Source organism: Cucurbita maxima, unplaced genomic scaffold (assembly GCF_002738345.1).
Source record: "Cucurbita maxima cultivar Rimu unplaced genomic scaffold, Cmax_1.0 Cma_Scf00012, whole genome shotgun sequence".
Classification (NCBI taxonomy): domain Eukaryota; kingdom Viridiplantae; phylum Streptophyta; class Magnoliopsida; order Cucurbitales; family Cucurbitaceae; genus Cucurbita; species Cucurbita maxima.
This window is the reverse complement of record NW_019272028.1, coordinates 4,304,455-4,324,114: the sequence shown is the minus strand read 5'-3', so window position 1 is coordinate 4,324,114 and position 19,660 is coordinate 4,304,455. Positions and strand designations below refer to the sequence as shown.

The 19,660-nt window shown below is 34.3% G+C and overlaps 3 protein-coding genes across 6 annotated transcripts; all 3 read right to left on the bottom strand.

Annotated features, from left to right (window-relative positions):
- Positions 1-1,545: 1,545 nt before the first annotated feature.
- On the bottom strand, positions 1,546-5,996 carry LOC111487635 (rRNA-processing protein UTP23 homolog). Of its 2 annotated transcripts, none has more exons than XM_023135111.1 (7): positions 5,753-5,996; positions 5,158-5,348; positions 4,992-5,072; positions 4,691-4,811; positions 4,068-4,367; positions 2,979-3,050; positions 1,546-2,190 (listed from the first exon to the last, which is right to left on the bottom strand). In XM_023135111.1, the coding sequence occupies exons 2-7, from the start codon at positions 5,346-5,348 to the stop codon at positions 2,104-2,106; spliced, it is 852 nt and encodes a 283-aa protein (XP_022990879.1). In that variant the 5' UTR covers positions 5,753-5,996; the 3' UTR covers positions 1,546-2,103. The 2 variants fall into 2 exon arrangements, with proteins under 2 accessions (XP_022990879.1, XP_022990880.1); XM_023135112.1 differs by having other exon boundaries at positions 1,546-2,187.
- Positions 5,997-7,323: 1,327 nt separating this feature from the next.
- Positions 7,324-12,125, bottom strand: LOC111487471 (proline-rich receptor-like protein kinase PERK3). Of its 2 annotated transcripts, XM_023134881.1 has the most exons (10): positions 11,900-12,125; positions 10,960-11,808; positions 10,830-10,869; positions 9,950-10,175; positions 9,636-9,844; positions 8,971-9,097; positions 8,813-8,884; positions 8,508-8,694; positions 8,289-8,421; positions 7,324-7,777 (listed from the first exon to the last, which is right to left on the bottom strand). In XM_023134881.1, exons 4-10 carry the CDS (start codon positions 10,095-10,097, stop codon positions 7,511-7,513), a joined length of 1,143 nt encoding a protein of 380 aa, XP_022990649.1. In that variant the 5' UTR covers positions 10,098-10,175; positions 10,830-10,869; positions 10,960-11,808; positions 11,900-12,125; the 3' UTR covers positions 7,324-7,510. The 2 variants fall into 2 exon arrangements, with proteins under 2 accessions (XP_022990649.1, XP_022990648.1); XM_023134880.1 differs by having other exon boundaries at positions 10,830-11,808; positions 11,900-12,124.
- Positions 12,126-14,997: 2,872 nt separating this feature from the next.
- Positions 14,998-18,991, bottom strand: LOC111487506 (histidine biosynthesis bifunctional protein hisIE, chloroplastic). Of its 2 annotated transcripts, XM_023134925.1 has the most exons (6): positions 18,840-18,991; positions 18,333-18,540; positions 15,930-16,175; positions 15,765-15,857; positions 15,534-15,685; positions 14,998-15,453 (listed from the first exon to the last, which is right to left on the bottom strand). In XM_023134925.1, the coding sequence occupies exons 2-6, from the start codon at positions 18,483-18,485 to the stop codon at positions 15,249-15,251; spliced, it is 849 nt and encodes a 282-aa protein (XP_022990693.1). In that variant the 5' UTR covers positions 18,486-18,540; positions 18,840-18,991; the 3' UTR covers positions 14,998-15,248. The 2 variants fall into 2 exon arrangements, with proteins under 2 accessions (XP_022990693.1, XP_022990694.1); XM_023134926.1 differs by lacking the exon at positions 18,840-18,991 and having other exon boundaries at positions 15,930-16,185; positions 18,333-18,439.
- Positions 18,992-19,660: the final 669 nt, after the last annotated feature.

Here is a 19,660-nt window from a genome sequence, read left to right as displayed (position 1 = left end):
AAGTTTGATTGTTATAAATTTTGGATGGGTTACAATTTAGAATAATTTAGATTTATGTCACACTGAAGAAAAATGAAGTTTGATTGTTATAACTTTTGGGTCTTTTGGGTCGGTTATAATTTAGAGTAATTTAGAGTTATTATATTTTAAGACTTTTTATTTACTTTAGGTTAAAATTACATCATGGCTAATTATGGCCATGAAGTATAATTACATAATGGCTAATTATCCATTAAGTATAATGTTACAAATTATGGCCATGAAGTATGATTACATAATAGCTAATTATCCATTAAGTATAATGTTACCATTCTTGAAATGTCTTTAATAGTTTCATTTTGAGGCTGGTATTGGTAAGCATGGAAGAGGTAGTAAAAGAACATTTGTGTTTTTCTTTAGCCAATGGCTAAGTTTCTGGAAAATGTAGTAAAAGAAGCATTTGTGTTTTTATTCAGCCAATGGTTGAGGTTCTTTGCAAATGTAGTAAAAGAAGCTTCTTTTAGCCGATAGCTAAATTTCTGGAAAATGTAATAAAATAGCATTTGTGCTTAATGACTAAGTTTCTGGAAAATGTAATAAAAGAATCATTTGTGCTTTTATTTAACTTTGCAACTTTTCTTTAATAAAAGAGCATTTGTGCTTTTCTTCAGCCAACTTTTCTTTAATAAAAGAGTATTTGTGCTTTTCTTCTGCCAATGACGAAGTTTCTTTGCAAATGTAGTAAAAGAACCATCTTCAGCCAACTTTTCTTTAATAAAAGAGTATTTGTGCTTTTCTTCTGCCAATGACGAAGTTTCTTTGCAAATGTAGTAAAAGAACCATTTGTGCTTTTCTTTAGCTAATGGCCAAGTTTTTGGAAAATGTAATAAAAGACTTTGTGCTTTTCTTTAGCAAATGACTAAGTTTCTGGAAAATATAATAAAAGAATCATTTGTGCTTTTCTTTAGCCATAACTATGTTTCTTTGCAACTTTTCTTTAGCTAAGTTTCATTTCTTTAGTTTAAATTGCTAGAATCATTCAAGCTCGACATGATCAATCTTGCTTGTGGGAGTGATTCAAATAGATATTTGATCAACAAGAATCATTCAAGCTAGATATAATCGATCTTGCTTATGGAGTGATTCGAATCTCAAATAATGTTCTTGCGATATTCGATCAACAAGGTAATCTGAATCTTATTCGATCAATAAATTCGATCAATAAGGTAATCCGAATCTTACTCTCTTTGTAGTGGTTCCTTATCTTATCATTATCGATAACTTTAATTTTGAATGACATCTCACATTTTCGAGGAAGATAACTAGAAAATTAAAAGACAATCACTTTAAGAAAGCAAAATGCAAAAGCTCAACTACGAACAAGTCTTGGGGTAAATTATCTAATACTCCTAATTCATATAGTCATAACCTCTCCCTCAACACTAAATCGAAAAGGTCGAAAAGGTCTTTTAGAAGGATCATAAATAACACCTCCCTTTCATAAATTTCAAACCACAATAAAATTGTCTCTACAAGCGAGCGAACAAAATTATGCTTTACGAGATGTCTTCAGGAGTTTCAATCAACATATACAACTGCAATAGCAAATACTGATAGATTCTTTTACCAAAACACATGGACAAATAAATTTGTTCATCAACGACTAAAGCCACATCTAAATCTAAATCTAAGTTCACCCAAAGGAGCAAAAGCCCCTAAAACCTGTCTAGCTTAAACACACCCCTACTCAAATAAATAGCAAAAAAAAAAGCGTAGAAATCGCCTTACAAGGTGAAACAATCCATTTTCGCTTTCAGCTGGTCTCGTTGAGGTTCAAAGAATCAATTTCCTTTTGCAAGAACAGAAAAATATTGACCAGTATCAACTACATGTGAAAACAAAAAATTGTATCTCTATAGCTTAGGTTGGCAACGGGTATTATCATAATACAATTTCCTTATCTATGGAAGCTACACCTTCGTGAGGGAACACCCATAACTCCCATCTAATTTCAGACTTCTAATCCTCTTGCTAGGGATGCATTCTAAACGTTAAAACCAAATCATTCTACCATTTACCACAAAGCACCAAAAAATTACCAAAGCCACATCAGATGACTACAAACTATGGCGTGCCCGTCTCAGCAGTTGTTTTGGTCTTTCGTGCCCGTTTTCGTTTGCGAGTCCTTTTAGTAGTATTATCATCAGCCTTCTGCAGCATAAGATAGAAAATTCAATCATGACCCAGGAGCACAAATAGGTATTAAGACAAAACGTTGAAATAAAATGCATATAAGATAATTATATTGTGGTTGGGACGTAAGATGTAATTAAAGAAAAAGTACCAGTTTGTTTTCATGCTATCTCATGATGAAAAAACAAAAGAAAAGCGTACTTGAAGAGGATTTCCTTGGATTGGGACATGAATTTTCAAGAATATTTCAGACTAATCTCTACACTTTCAAACTTCTTCTATTTTAATCCCTAAGCTTACGAAGTGATCATTTTGCCTTTGAACTTCCTTTTTTTTTCTTTCTTTTTGTCTTTAAGCTTCAAAATGTAAATTATAGTTCCTAAACTTCAAGAAGTAATCACTTTGATTCTTACCGTTTTTTTCTTTTTTCTTTTTGGTTTAGACTGGAATTTTATTTCTTGAGTTTCTTTTGCTTGTAATAAGTATTGGGTGGGTATTAAATCGAAAAATGGTTTTTTTTCTAAGCTTAAGGACTATAAATGGTATTATTCATACTATACTTGTTTAAGGACAGACATAAGTAAGAAAATAATATAACTCAACAAATTTCAGTTACGACTTCGGTTCCCAATTCTTAGCTTCCTTCGCCCAATCGAATAGCATCTTATCTCCCATTTGTTTTCCATTGGTTTTCATTTCATTCAATGAATTAGTGAATCCTATCAAATAATAATAATACAAAAAACCGAATGAAATGCAATGCAATCATGCAACCATAATTTGAAATTATAGAAGATGCAAACTACCTTCTCTGAAACTGGATGTTGGTTTGGATCGACCTTTTTCTTCTTCTTCAGACACGAAAGAGGGTTTGGACCCTGCAATGTTTTGTGGAGAGAATAGAAAATGAAAGTGATTAAGAAACTTGGTCTGACCGATCAATATAATCATCATATAAAAACTAAGAGCAGCAACAGAATGGTACCCTGAATACTGTTAGGTAGAAAAAGAAGGAAAAAAAAAAGAATGACACCATAAATAATAAATAGCAGTGCTTCATTGTAGGGGTATTCATATGACCCAAGAACCCAACCAACCCAGACTACTCAACCCAAACCTTAAAAGTTGGGTTAGATCATATTTTTTTTTTCTGATTTGGGTTGGGTTGGGTTGAGTTTTTAGAAAACCAAAACTTTGAGTCAATTTGCAGGTTGACATTTTTTTTGTTTGGGAACCCGAAAATAGGGTTACAACCCAACACAACCTTATCCTACTTTTAAGTTTTCATTAATGTAATGAAAAAAAAAATCTTGGCTTTGTATCTTAAATTACTTTCATATCATCTGCAAGTGTTGGAATGAATTAAGAGTCAGAGGAGTTGCTTTTTATATACAATCAACATAAAATGTATTGGGCAAAATCAGCGGAAATACAACAACTTAGGGGCAGGTGAAGAGAGAATACCCTCTCAAAGGACGCAATTGCAAAATAATAAAAATAATAATAATAATAATAAATCAATCAATCAACCAATTGCAGAATATAAACGCAATTAGGTCAATACAACAAATTATTTATAACTATGAACCCACCAAGAGCCAATAAGCAAAAAAGTCCCTAAAAAAGAATGAAAATCAGTAAACTCATCCTCAAAACATGCATTCATAGTCAAACGAAAATTCTTCTGTGAAATTCCTTCAGAAAACAGACTAGGGTCCAATGCACTTCCCTAAAAAATAATATAAGAACTACAGACTATTCCTTGGAAGGCATTTTAATATAGAAAGTTCAAGATAAGACCAAAACATCAAAATTACAAGTTAGTAATAATGCAAAAAATGAAGCACAAAACTAAGTCTACAATAAAGAGAGAAAATGTTATCATGGAAAAATACCTTTGTTTTCTTTCTCTTAAATTGAGGTCTATCCTTCAAATCATTTAAATTTCCTCTCTTTTTCTTTTTCTTTTCCAAAACCTGCATCTCTGAATTTTTGCCTACCAGATCTCCATCTTCGTTAGTTATCTCAGTTTCCTCTTCGTCGTCCTTCGTTACTTTCTGTAACAAATTAAGTTCGACCTCAGAAATATGCGATCTTTTTTCTTCCGAAGATTTAACAAATTGGCGTTCCAAGGCAGTTGGTTGCTCCATGAAAAGTGCATTTCTCAAACCAAATATAAGTGGGACCCCAGGTATCTGCAAACACATACAAAAGAATTAAGCCAGCAAGTTTAAGATTTCAGCCCTTCAGAAAACCATCCATACAAGCAGGCATGGATAAGTCAATCTAAACATAATAAAAAATAATGGCCAATAATAACAAAAATACCAGTCCAAACATACATAGTTAGACTTCCAAGAGAACTTCTAATCAAGTGCATATGTTAAAAAGGCAGAAACTAGAAACATTTCATAACTAGGAAGTTGGAAAAAGATAATAAGCTCTTGAAGCAAACGAAAAGAGTATAGATGCAATGGAAAATTAATAATTTTGGGATCAGTTCATTAAATAAACTAACCTCTTGAAGCTGCTTCTTAAGATCAGTATCTTGGGTGGCAACAAAAAAATGCTCCGCATTTGATTTACCAATCACCTCCATGATGCATGTCACAGCATGTTTTCTTATCTCATGGTCACATCTGACGCAAAAATATAATTTCAACTCAGAAAAGATGGAATCGAACAAGAAAATACAATTACACTACCCCATAGCAACCAACGGTAATACCACAAGAACATGACAAAGTCAAGAATTGAAGATCATGAAAAGAAGCTATTCAAATTAAGAATGGAAATAATAAGATAAGTCTGTGTCTGACCTTGCAGTAGACAGGTTACTAGCTGCCTCAAAAGCTTTAGAGTAGGATGGACCAAGGGCCTTCAATTCTAAAAGTACACATCTGCAAACCAATGAGATAATGAAAAATAACAGGTCAAATGGGCGTAGGAAGAAGCATACTGTGATCGACTCAATAAGAAACACACCTAGTGGTGAAAACCTTGACTCGGCCACCAAGAACTTTAGCAAGGGCAGCATCGGCCGGCAATATTTGATTGGAAAGAAGATGGTGGACAAAAGTTCCATCACACAAGACTTTAAACGGCTCCCTGAATCCAAAACATGTAGTGTAGAATCTCACAGCTTTCCGATGACGCTTTTGCTTTTTGAATCTCATCTAAACAGATAACCCAAAAAAAATTGAAATATAAGTTCCAATATGAAAGAAGACATGGTAGAATAAATTATTCCATCACTAAGATCAACAAAATTCACGTTAGAGGAAATTGATTGTAACTACCCTATGATTTAACAAAAATCACTCCATTACAAAATCAGTACATGAAAAATTTACCGTCGTTTAACTCAAAATCATGCTTTAAATTAAAAATTGTAGATTAACATAAATAAAAAAAGATTCCTGATAGGAAAAATTAATTGTCATGAACCTTTGAGATAACACAAATCACTGCATTACAACATCAGTAATCTTCAGGTATAATAAATATTTCCTGTGATTAAACTCAAATCATGATTGAAATAAGAAATTATAGATTATGAAGAGATTTAATGGAAAAATACCCTGAGAACAAGGAGAGCTTATTCTGGTCGATTGCAGCAACTGTTTTCGTGGTATTGCCTAGTCCGGGAAACCTTCGGTTGCAGCAGACAAAGAAGAAGAGAACAGAGCAAAGTGGCAGTGGAGGCGTTACCGGCGCGCGGCGGCGGAGAGAAACAGGAATCAGAGAGTGAGCAGAGAGATGACCGAAACTTAAACCTTGGGTTGCTTGTTCATCCTAAGCCCAACCCATAGTAGGGCAACTGTGTAAAGTCTAGCGTTCTTTACCGGATTTTCCTTTTTTTATTTTTACTTTTACTTTTAATTTTAATTTTAATTAAAATAATAATTATTTTATATTTTAATTATTCTTTTTATCTTTGCCCAACGGCTCTTTTAAGGGCTTCAATTTAATCAATTTATTTTTGTCCTAACATTCTAATTTTTTTCGTTGATCAATTTAATTATATGAAAAATATAAATTTAGAATTTAATCCCTATTTAAAAATTCATAATAACTAAAAAAGTTAGAAAATAAATAAATAATAAATCAAAATAACAAAAGTTATCCCTCATGAGTTAGACGGAGAGAGTGGGAAGTTAAACGTGTTGGATGAAAGTCCTACGTCGGCTAATTTAGAGAACGATCATGAGTTTATAATCAAATAATATTCTCTCCATTGGGTGAGGCCTTTTGGAAAGCCCAAAGCAAATCCACGAGAGCTTTAAGTCTCAAAGTGGTCAATATCATACCATTGTGGAGAGTCGAGTTCATCTAATATGGTATCAGAGTCATGCCTTAAACTTAGTCGTGCCAATAGATTAGTAAATCCTCAAATGTCGAACTAAGGACTCCAAAAGAAAAGAAGTCAACCCTCCTCGAAGGCATAGTAAAAAATGACTAAGACTCGAAAGGAATCAAGTCTCGATTTAGAGGAGACGTACTTTTTTCGAGGGGAGGTGTTAGATGAAAGTCCCACATCGGCTAATTTATGAAAGTTATGTTTATGAAAGAACGAATATATAGATATCTCATGCATTTTTGTATGTCACGTGTATCATGGTACTTCCCCGTTATGATAATTACAAACGCATACATTTTGATATCTATGTACATCATGATTTTATGTAGACTCCTTTTCCTTCATGACTAGTAACGTGAGCATGCACTAGCTAAAGAGCAAGCTCAAGTGCATATACACCCCCTGGTGGGTCTATATGAGCGTACGTTGACCGTGTATAGAAAAGTACTATACATCCAATTTTTGCTCGAACTAGAAAGCATAGTTCAAGACTATGAAATATTTGTCTGAAAAGATAGATCCAACCATGATTATTTGTGTGCACATTTTCCGAAGGGGTCGGTAAGGACCCCTTGTACAAATGACGGTGTTGTAGTGGAGGCCATAGGACCAAAACTAAAATAATTGCATTCACGTTTAAATTGTAGCCCTCAGATCATATGAAGGTGTTTTCGTTATAAAGAGCGGAACTTAGGAACTAATTCAATGGGTTCAACTCACGAAACGAACACTCTTTAACGAACCGTGAATAACTCGAAGTCATTCCCGGATCGATAAATGAAAATTATAAATTATAAAAAAAAAAAATTGATAAAAAAGAATGATTCAGCTGTTTCTTTTTTTTTATACACTTACAACAGCTGAGCTGAGCTCTGTTGCTCATATTTTCTGATGTGGAGGGAAATTTAAAAGGGAATTTAATATATTTAAAATAATAATAATAAAGAACTAAACAGAAACAAGCCTGCGTTTTCCCTTTTACTTTGTGGCTTTGAACAACTGACTTCCAAGAGTAACCGTTGGGCTTCCTTCTCCCATCACTGTTGTCAAGTTCATCTCTTTCTCCAGTATCCTTTCAAGCTCCATCACCACATAGCTCATCACCGGCCGCCTCTCGCTCGAGTACCCGACGCATTGAACGATCAAATGCATTACTTCACACATACCTTCCTCCGTGAAGCTCTTCTTCCCCAATCTCGGATCCATAATGCTACCAATATCGTTCTTTTTCGGATTGCTTTGTATCTTTCAAATAGGTATGGAACGAAACACGGTTACAGAATTCGATAAACGCAAAAGATAGCAAGATAAACGAGAATAATGTCCTATTTGCAACTCGGATGCCATATACTAGACTAGACCTATGTGAACTAGTAGGGTCCGTATTGCTTTCATTAACCTTCGACTTCTTTCCCGAGGTCAGAGTCGTATTGAGAAAAGCAAACCATGTCCAAAAGTTAACAAAAACGTCTATAAATAGGTATGAAAAGTCGTTAGATAGCGAGATAAACGAGAATAATGTCCTATTTGCAACCAGGATGCCATATACTAGACCTATGTGATCTAGTAGGGTCCGTATTGCTTTCATTAACCTTCGTTCTCTTTCCTGAGATCAGAGTCGTATCGAGAAAAGTAAACTATGTCCGAAAGTTAACAAAAACAATGTCTATAAAAACGTACGACCGATACCGAGATTATTTAGAGCAAGACAATGATCAGTTCAACTATGAGCTTTTGAGTAGAGAAAACGACTTACCCAATCAACCAGAGTATAATTTGGATTGGAAACAGGTGCATCCGTCGCTTTTTGACCGCTTACCAACTCCAAAAGGAATACGCCGAAACTATATACGTCGCTCTTTTCAGAGAATTGTCGAAACTCTTTTACCCTACAAAAGAGGACGGAAGATGAAAAATACGAACGAATAGAACATGCAGTGTTGATATCGATTGTAGAAAGTTTTAGAATGAATACTCGGGAGCAAGGAATATCTCATCCGTTGTTGCTCGAGACGATGATTCCGAAACACTAGATCGTCCAATGACATTGTGAAGTCCTGCATCGGCCACTTTAGCAATAAAGTTCTCGTCTACGAGTACGTTGGACGTCTTGAAGTTTTTGTGTATCAAACGAGGGGTAATGGAGTGAAGATGCGACAGACCTGCACAAGATAATCGGGTTACGTAACCGAGGGACGAGTTCGTTGTAAGCATTCATAGATAAGAATTTGGTTTCACCATTTGATATATTCGATGATTAGTCAATCTACAAGAGATCACCTTTAGCTGCCCCCAGAGCTATTGCGAGTCTGATCTTGAATTCGAGCCTCTCAGCGGAACGCTGCTCGGTGCCTGCAAACACCCGTGCTCTATAAGAAATAGCGCTTTTGCATGTAGGAACCATAAAATTTTCGCTAGGCAGCTGGATGGACCATTACCATATAAGTGGCTAGAAACGCTTCCGTTCGGTATGTAATCGAAGATGAGAAACTGTAGATTGTTTTCCTGGCAGTAGCCTAAAAGAGTTACGAGATTTCGATGTCGAATAGACGAGAGGTAGTGTACCTGATAGTAAATGAACTAAATTAGATCGAAAACATGAATTGAACATCGATGCAAGTACCGTCCCTTCCAAATAGATGAAAGGGAGCCGATCACTAACTAGTAAGGAAAAATGAGCAACTAAAGAGGACATCAACCCAAACCCAACGCTAACAAATATTGTCCTCTTTGAGCTTTCCCTTTCGGACTTCCCCTTAAGGTTTTTAAAATGCATCTTAAAAACCTTGAAAGAAAGCCCGAACAAGAAAGCCCAAAGAAGACAATATCTGCTAGCGGTGAGCTTGGGCTGTTACAATATGTGAATGTCAAGTGAAACTCGCTAGCAGATATTATCCTCTTTGGGCTTTCTCGTTCAGGATTCCCCTCAAAGTTTTTAAAACGCATCTTAAAAACCTTGAAGAGAATCCCAAACGAGAAAGCCCAAAGAGGACAATATCTGCTAGCGGTGAGCTTAGGCTGTTAGTTTCTCATTAATACTCCGAGAGACGAGACTTTAACGACCTCGTGATCGTTTCTACATGTCTCGGGGGGGGGAGATTACCTCATCCACAAAATCCTGGCTAGGCGCTCCGTGCCGTTTTTTGATAGCGACAAACATCCCATTGTGAAGCATGCCCTTATAGACCTCCCCGAACTTCCCTTCAGCAATCAAGTTCTTGTCGCTGAAATCATTAGTGGCTAACGCCAACTCTGCCATCTCGAAACGCCTAGCATCCCGTAGAGACAACTCGATCCCGACATGTCTTCCCACTACAAGTAATCAAAAAACACAACCAGCTAATGATAGATCATCCTTTTAGAAAACAAACTACGTGTGCTAATCGATAACTCGAGCAACGAAGACGAAACCAATACCTTGAATAGAAGGATCCGAAGAGCCAGTCTCCGATGTTCTTGCAGCATTTCTCGAGCGAGCTAAGAATCTTATAAGCACAATAATCAATCCCACCAATGCCACAGCTCCTGCAGAACCTCCTAATATTGCTGCTAGGATCCTTGACATCTCATGTGAGTTCTTCCCTTCACCGTTGATGCTTTTTTACAGTATAACAATGACTATACACACTCTTATACATTGAACCTGAGAAAAAAACACAACACTCAAATCACCACAAGTTTAAAAGACCCTCGTCGGTTCGTGATCCGTTCTCGTTTCATATCCGTTTGATTTTTGATAATACTACTTCTACCTATGGGTTTCCTTGTTTTGATATCTATTTTTTACGTGTCTTTTAAAGATTTTGTATTGTTTTTGAGAATTTAGCTAAGAATTCAAATGTTTTCTTAAGAACAACGAAACTCATCGATGATAAAACAAGAACAATTTCTAAAAATTATCGAACATAGTCTAAAGAATCCTCAATTCTATCCTTCATAAACAAATTTTCGGGAATTTAGCTAAGAATTCAAATGTTTTCTTAAGAACAACAAAGCTCATCGAAGATAAAACAAGAACAATTTCTAAAAATTATCGAACATAGTCCAAAGAATCCTCAATTCTATCACTTCATAAACAAATTTTTATGATCAGAAACCAAACCAGGAGTGTGTCGCCTATCCTGAAGTGTTTGATATCAAAACAATTCTTACATTAAACCACAAGAACAAAGTTCAAGGCACAGATCTTCATCTTGTTCATCACAATAAACATCTAAATTCAGCGACAACAACAGGAACAGAACATGAACATTATCATCATGATCATCATGAACAAGAAGAACAATTAAAAACAGACCTGAAATCGTGAAGAAACTATGGAAAAAGCTGCAGATCCTCTGAAAACGTTGCGTCATTTGACAATCAGCAAATGAAGAACAGGTTTCTTTCCAGTAAAGGATGAGAAAAGCTGATGAAATTCAACTCACATTCAAAAATGGAGGATCAAAGAACTCAAAAACCACAAAAATGGCGGCCGATCATCACTTGCTGCAAATATCTTAGTTGAAATCGAAGGAAGAAGATGACGAAATCGGCTAAACAGCAACAGAAACAACGGGGAGAGTACTTTTTGGTTCAATTAATACCAAATGCATCATTGGCTACAGACAATGCCGACAGAAAGTGACCTCGCGCCGACAACAATTTCTCAAAGTTTTTATTGCTTCGTTTTCCCCTCCACCAAACCAACCCAAATTAAAAAACCATAAGAACAAACCCACAAAACCCACGATTCTAAAATTTCAACGCCACCAAAAACAAAAACAAAATCAAAATCAGATCAAAACCCGGCCTACCCTTTTGATAAAACAACCAAAGAAACAAAACCCATGTGGCCAAAACTCGAATTGAAGGAAGAAAATGGATCAATATCAATATCAATAACAACAAAAGAGTAATAATGTACCTAGAGAGAGAAAGAACAGAGTTAATTGAATCTAATTTTACTAACTAAACCCAATTTCAAACCCCAAAAACAAGATTAACAAGAACCCAAAAACCCCAAAACGATCAGTGAACAAAACCCATGTGGTGAAAATTCAAATTGAAGGAAGAAAAAACGATCAATGATGAATAAGAACAAAGAAAGTGATAATGTAGAGAGAGAAATAGAAAAAAGTGGATTGAAATTTGATATATATTGTTGTTTTTGTTGAGTAATGTGTGGGCTGTAAAGCAGCAAAATAGTGTTGTCTGCTACTGCAACTTGAAAGAATGGGTGGGTTCGTTCATCTCTGTCGTGTACAGAGCATCTTGGCTGTGTTCAAATCACTAAGCTGCAAGAATCAGCGAACGAATTCAACTCCAGAAACCCAAGAAATCAACAACAAAAAGCAAAACGATAATCAAATCACTCAAAATCATTACCCATTTTCTGAAGAATCTTGATTAAACAAGAACACGAAGAGAAAAGAAAAGGGGAAATTCAAAGCAGCGGCTATGTGGGGTTTACGATCCCCACCAGCCAGCTATGTTGATATCGCTTCGTTTCCACTGACCCAAATGTTTTTTGGTGAAAGAACAGTGAAGATTTGAGATGATATTAAAGAAATTTGAGAGAAGATGATTTATACTAAGAGTATGAACGGATAGTGACACCAAATTTTGTTGCGGAGTGAAACAGAAAGAAGAAGGGTTGTGTGAAAAGAGAACAATTTTGGTTTTTTCTTTTTTTTTTCTTTTTTTTTTTTTGGGTGAATTGTAAAATATATATATATAATTCTTTGAACAAACGTATCGGTTATCGTCACGTAGGTCTAAACCACGATCATGCCGACTTCCCGTTTAACTTTTAAACGATAACTGCATTAAGAGTAGCTCTTAAAATGTCGAGGATAGTTTTGTAATTTTCAAAATGGATTGTTTAGGACGCCAAGTGAAAAGTATTATTTATAATTTAACGGCTGTTCTTTAGTTCATTTTTTCCGTGGTCTATTTGTGTCTATTATACTTTCGGATTTTTTTTTGTTGGTTTCTCGAGTATATATTTGGGCTTTTAAAATAGTGACTTTACTTCTCTCTTCAATTTTTTAAACCCCAGAACTCAACCAATTTAGATTACTCAACTCACATCATAAATATTTAATCAGGTTATGATTTTGTTGAGTCTCGGTTGGTTTGAATTTAAAAAAATAAATAAAGTTTAGGTCCGTTTGTGAGTTTACATTTTTTTTACCCAATCAACTCAATCAATCTGAAAATAGAGAGTAGGGTTGGATTATGATTTATGCTCGGGTCACCAACCTACCAACCTAACTAGCTCAAACTTTTGGGTTGGTTGATACAACAGATTTCTCTAACCTCGTTGATGTATATCTCATACAATTATAAGTTGTTCATATTAAAATTAATGGTCATTTTTTAGTTGGATGAGTTTATTCATTTTTTTATTATTTAAAAAATATATATTTATTTACATCAATAATTAAAATCTATTAAAATTTAAATATTAAATATTTAATCGTCATAATACATTACTAATATCAGCTATAAATGTTAATTATATTTTTATTTTAAAAAAAAAATACATTGTAACCCTATTTTTAAATAGGTAATATTATAACAATAATTCGAGTTATAAAATTAAAAATATATATATATATATATTGAAAATTTCGTGTAATATATTATTTTAATATTTTGACATAAAAACAAATAAATACATTAAAGGTAATTCATATAAAATATTAAAAATAGTTTAAATAATAAAAAGATTAAATAAAAAATATGAGTATCTAAAAATTGGAATAAATAAAATAAAATATTTGAATAATGAGTTGATTGAGACTCAACCTCTTAAACAAAAAGAAAGCTTTCAAATCAATATTTATAATTAAGAGAACAGTCACATCATTATTTTTCATAAACTATTATTATTATTATTATTATTATTATTATTATTATTATTATTATTAAGTGAAATTAACCTTTTCTTAGAATATTGTTATTGTAATTATAGAAATAATTTAGTGAGGGATAAATTATAGAAAGTGGGATTAGCTCTTTTGTTTATTTATTTATTTTTAAAATTATGGGATGTTTCAATAATGTTGTTAGTATTAATTTAAGAGATTAATTGTATAATGTATATTAATTTAATCTTATTCCTTATAAGTCAACTTATGATAATCTTTTAATTTTATATCACACTTCAATGTGAATGCTTTGTATTTATATCATTTTAAATCTATTTATTTTGCCCATTTATACATAATTAATTTTTAAAAACAAATCTACTTAATTTGCTTACTTCCTTTTTTTTTATTTATTTATTAATATAACATTTTAATCCTACATAGTTGGTAAATGGTTATCAAAATTTTTTAAAATTAACTATTTTATTGAATATAATTTAAAATTTAGACTTAGTGGTAGATTCTCACCCCATCTTTAACCTAATAGATGTCACGGACTGTACTTTGGACTCTAGAAAGTTTAAGCCTAGTCTCTATTGCTTGAGTATCTAGAATGCCTCGAAGTTCCAAACAATACTTTAACTGCTCACTGACCCATTTTGAGTATAGTGGATGTTGCTACTTTTGAATATCTAAGATGTCTCGAAGTTTCAAATGGTACTTTAACCGCTCATGAACTCATTCTAGGTATAGCGGGTGTAGTTCACCATTTCAGGCCTAGTCTCTATTGCTATCTAAGTATCTAGGATCAAACGGTACTTTAACTGCTCACGGACTCATTCTGGATATAGAGGGTGCTGCTACCTGAGTATCTAGGATGCCTCGAAGTTCTAAACGGTAATTTAATTGCACACGGACCCATTCTATATATAGAGGGTATTGCTACCTGAGTATATAGGAAGCCTCGAAGTTCCAAACGGTACTTTAACTGCACACGGACCCATTCTATGTATAGAGGGTGTTGCTATCTAAGTATATAGGATGCCTCGAAGTCCAAGGCACTTCAACTGCTCACGAACTGTTTATGTCACCCATTTCTAGCATTGCAGGTCTTCTAGGCTACATATCTGAAGTGAATTACTTTTATGTTCTTAAACGGTAGAAAATTGTCTAATCAAACACCAAAGACCTTCAAGTTGGGTTAGGGCTCTCCACTCCTATCTCTACACTCTCTGATCTTACTTCTATCTCGAGATTCCCATGGATCAGAAAAAATTGAATCCATACACACTCCATTACCTCTACCCCTAGCGAGCCAGCTTGGGACCTGAACTCTCATAACTCGAATTGAACCCACTATAGTAGCTCCCTTTTTTTTGGTCCTCCAACTTCCAAAAACTTTAGTATAATCCCTCTAGTTTCCATACAATTTACTCCAAAATCTTAACATAAGAAATTATTTGTCCTCATATCATACTTTCATTTAAGAAATAAACAAAAACTAGGATCTTACATACCTTGCGACTTGAAACTTGCCTTTTCAATGAACCCAGTAGGTAGCCATGAAAGCTCAACCACCAAAATTATGATTGAGATTATAGTTAAATGAGCTTTAGCAAGATTCTCTTATAGTCCCTAATTGCTTATTAAAAATCAGTGTACATCTGAAAAGAACAACAGCTGCTGTATAAAAAAATGAAAAACCAGGTAGTTGCCTTCACAAAGTCAAACAATACAAGAACCAAAAATTATGGCAGTTTTTAAGCCGCTGGATATCCAAATACACTGGGAATTCAAACCTTATTCCATGAATACACAGAACTCTCAATATACATTGATACGTACTCGTAATAGCAGATTAATTAACTTTTCGGTACCCGACTTTTCTTCTCCTCGATGCCTGACTGAGAAAATCTCTGGCGCAGAATTTGAAGGACGTCCTCCATTTCTACCCCTTTAACTGCAAGGAGAACCATGGCATGGTATAGAACATCTGCCATTTCCGATGCAGCGCGAGACTTATCCTCGTTCTCTTCCAATGTTCGACACAATTCATCTGCTTCTTCCCTGTCAAGATGGGAGCAAATACAGAAACTGTCGGAAACTAGGACTACAAATGGACTAAACGTTGATTTCAAATACGATACCTAATCTTTGAGCACAGCAAGTTGTTGTCGAGTAATAGCCGTTTTGTCCACGAGGGTTTGCCATTTTGTGGCGCTTCTATTTCTGCTTTGCGTTCGGAAATTGTAGATTCTAACGAGTACAGAGTGGACAAGGCCAGTTTATCTTTTGCATCCTACAAGAATTAAAAGACAAATAAGTCACAAGCTCATTCACTTCATTAGCCATAAACAAATTAGATAAACACAGCAGACCTGTTGATTTATCGAATCATCAAGTGATGTATAATAGCATGTCTCAGCTCCGGTATGACAAGTAGGCCCAACAGGCTTCCCGAGATAAATTATCTAACAATCAGTTTTAAAACTGTGTTAGCCATGCACGGTAAACCACAATAAGCTCGTGTTTTAGAATCGTACAGAATCACGATCACAATCGAGGAATATGTCGTGAATGTTTATGAAGTTATTGGAGGTTTCTCCCTTTGTCCACAGCTGTGATCGGGATCGGCTATAGAATGTAGCCTTACGTTGGGAAACAGTTGTAGCAATAGCCTCCTTATTCACAAATCCTTGCATTAGTATGGCCCCCGTGTCAACATTTTGAGCTATAGCTACTGCCAGACCTTTGTCATCCCATTTTATGCTATCCAACAGTGTCTCAACCTGAAACATACTGTTGGATATTATTTGATTATAATAATAAACTAATCAGAAGAAGAAAATAACAGATGGAATCAGAGAAGGATAAGTAAAGATGCAGTAACAATCCTGAACTTATTGGATCTTGGAATAAATATAAACTATGATGGCTCATTTAGTATTAGTAATGGAATAATGTGAACATTGGAAGAGCTAAAAACAGGTTTTTAAAACGTGTCTACTGGGAAGAGATTTCTACACCCTCATAAAGAATATTTCGTTCCCCTCTCAAACAAACGTGGAATCTCACAATTCATCCCCTTAGCCGGTTTCACTTTCAAGCTTGTTTTTAAAACGCATGGGTGAAACATCACCAACAAAATCAATTCAACCAAGTTGAAGTAATAGAATGTGGAGTCCAGATGTAGCTCAAATAACAATAAAAAGTATTATTGGGCAACGATGAACACCTTAAAGAGATTTTGATCAAATCTCCCCCAATTAGTCTTCCAGAAACATTATGGACTCTACCAAATGAACAAATTAGATTCCTTATTATTGAGTCTGGCAAAATTCTACATCATATCGTGCATAAAAAATGTGAATGTTGCATTCAGATGTATGCACGACATTACTTTATCAGGTCACATCCCTATATTTGATATCTACTTCTTATCAACATATGCACTTCCCTATTTTTAAATGTTTTAGTGGTTATGAAAACTGGTTTTATATGTTGATCATAAAAAATAAAAGAAATAAAAATAAATAAATTGTGAATAAGCAGTCATTTCTTCAACGGTAATGGAGAATTAAACCATCTCTTTTCAAAGAGCAGATGCTCAAAAGCATGCACATTATGACAAGATCATGCAAAGAAATGTGAGACTATGTCAACACAATTCAACTGAGTAGGATTCTGTAGAATGTGGAGTCCAGATGTAGCTCGCATAATAATAATAAGTATTAACGGGCAACGATGAACACCCAGAAGCGATTGTGAGCTAATCTCCACCATTAATTCTTCCAGACATATAATATAACGGGCCCAACCACAGAACAAGGTAGATCCCTCATTAAGACTGGCAAAGTTCTTCGAAAAAAAACAAGTGAATATTACCTTCACAAAGGTCCAGATAATCCCAGTATTAAAATCTCTTCAAGGAGTTTAGAGAGTACAAAGAACTGATATGTAGCCATTCATTGTTTTTTAAATTCATCGAACTAACTTCACTTTTGACACAATGTCACATTAATCCTTCCGTTTCCAAATGATTTGTGGTTATGGAAACTTGTTTTGTAAGTTTATCATAAAACACAAAGAAAAATAGACGTGACTTCGTTGGCATCCTTCAACATTAATGAAAGTTAAACTATTACATGCAGCTTCCATTTTGAAAAGCAAATGCTCGACAGCACACACATTATGACTACGTCGTGCAACAAAATCTAAGAATATATTAACACAAGCAACTCGGTGCAGTTGGAATCTGTAGAATGTGGTGTCCAGATGTAGCTCGCATGATAACATGAAGTATCATCGGGCAACGATGAACACCTTGAAGAGATTTTGATCAAGTCTACCCAATTTTTCTTCCAGACATAATATAACAGGCCCAACCACAAAAACTAAGTAGATCCTTTACTAAGTCTGGTAAAATTCTTTTAAAAATTTGTGAATAGTGTCACAGTCATGCTTGTCCAGGGTGTTTGTCCAGGGTGTATTACTTGTAGCAGCATACCCATTCCAAACCATTTTACTATAGGAGATACGACGAGTTGTCAAATCTTCCAACCTAGGTTATATGCTATCAAATTGGGTTCTATAGAATGTGGAGTCCAGATGTAGCTCGCATAATAATAATAAGTATTATCGGGCAACGATGAACACCTTGAAGAGATTTTGATCAAATCTCCCATTTTTTCTTCCAGACATGATATAACGGACCCTACCGAATAAACACGGTAGATTCCTCGTTAAGACTGGTAAATTGATTAAAACAAATTATATGGAAATTTCCTTCAAGAGGGTGCAGAGAACAATGTTATTTGGTAGCATCTTTATTCTTAAAATATCCAGTCTTCTAAGTAATTGTCCCGTATCGAGTGGTTTGTATAAAAAAAAATCATCTATTATCATAGAACACGTGAATATGCACAAGAAGGAAATAGTTCAAGTACCTTCATTGGAAGTGAAAGGTCTTTTCCCGATTCGCTCATTGAAGCAAACGTAGCATTACATCTGTACTTCCTGGAAACAGAGTTCTTTGATGCGAAGAGGCGTCCCCTTGGGGAAAATCTCAAAGACTGACATCCAAAAGTCGAAGTCGACATAGTAATATAGGGAGCTCCGGATTTTCCCTTCTTGTAAAGAAAATCGCAATCTAATCTGGGAATGCACAACCATCACAAGACACGTTAAGGAATTGAAGTATTAAAAAATGTTCAAAATATATTGAGAAACTTTAAGAAAATATGAAGAACCCTTCGTTTATTTTACAATAATCTATGACACAACCTTCGCTCCTAAACTCATTTACACTCATCAAAATACTTCTTTCCATCTGTTCTTCGCCAATGGCGAGGGCAGGACGGCAGTGTGACAACGGCGGCGGCGGCGCCATAAATTAAAAGCAAAAAACAAAAGAGAAAAGGGTCGGGTGATTGGAGGAAACAATCAATACTTACTGTAAAAGAGAGAGAGAGATGATGATTGAGGAGGGCGGAAGCGAAGTGAATCTCGAAAGAGAGATGACGGCGCCGCCGAAGCTGCAATGGAACTGCGATGTCGTCGGTAGTGGCAGTGGTAGAGATTGAAAACCCTAATATAAACTGTATAATGAATGGGCTTGGGCTGTTATGTTGTGTGATGTAGGGTTAACTTTGAAATATGGTATGTTTTTATAATTATGCATAAATTAAATTTTTAAATATATTTATTTATTTTCATTTAAATAAATATATTTTTATTCTTGTTTAAATCTCGACTTCACTAACTTATTTTTTATATATAAATATAACTATATATCTTCTCTATTTCTCTAATAAGTAAATAAATAAATATTTTAAAAAATGAAAATACCGTGTTATAATATTAATATTAATATTTTTGTTTATGAAATATTGTTAGAATTTATTTTATATATATATATATTAATAAAAATTATATTGAAAAATTAGAATATTTCATTTAAAACATACTTAAAATAATATTTATAAACTTAATTGAGAAAACTAAATTAAATAATCATCAATAAATAAGATATTTTTTTAAAATATTTTTTTTGAGTTTTGGAAAATAAATTTGAAAACTCATTGAAGTACATGTTTGGATTTTAAGGATTTAAGTTATAGGTTATTGTATTGATGAGTACGAGAGTTACAATCTTAAATTTCTTTAAGGGTGGTCGTGAGCATGTTGAGATCACGCCACCACACAGTTGAAAAGGTACGATTGTGACACTAAGCCTTCGAGATGGTGGATTGTGAGATCCCAAATCGATTGGAGA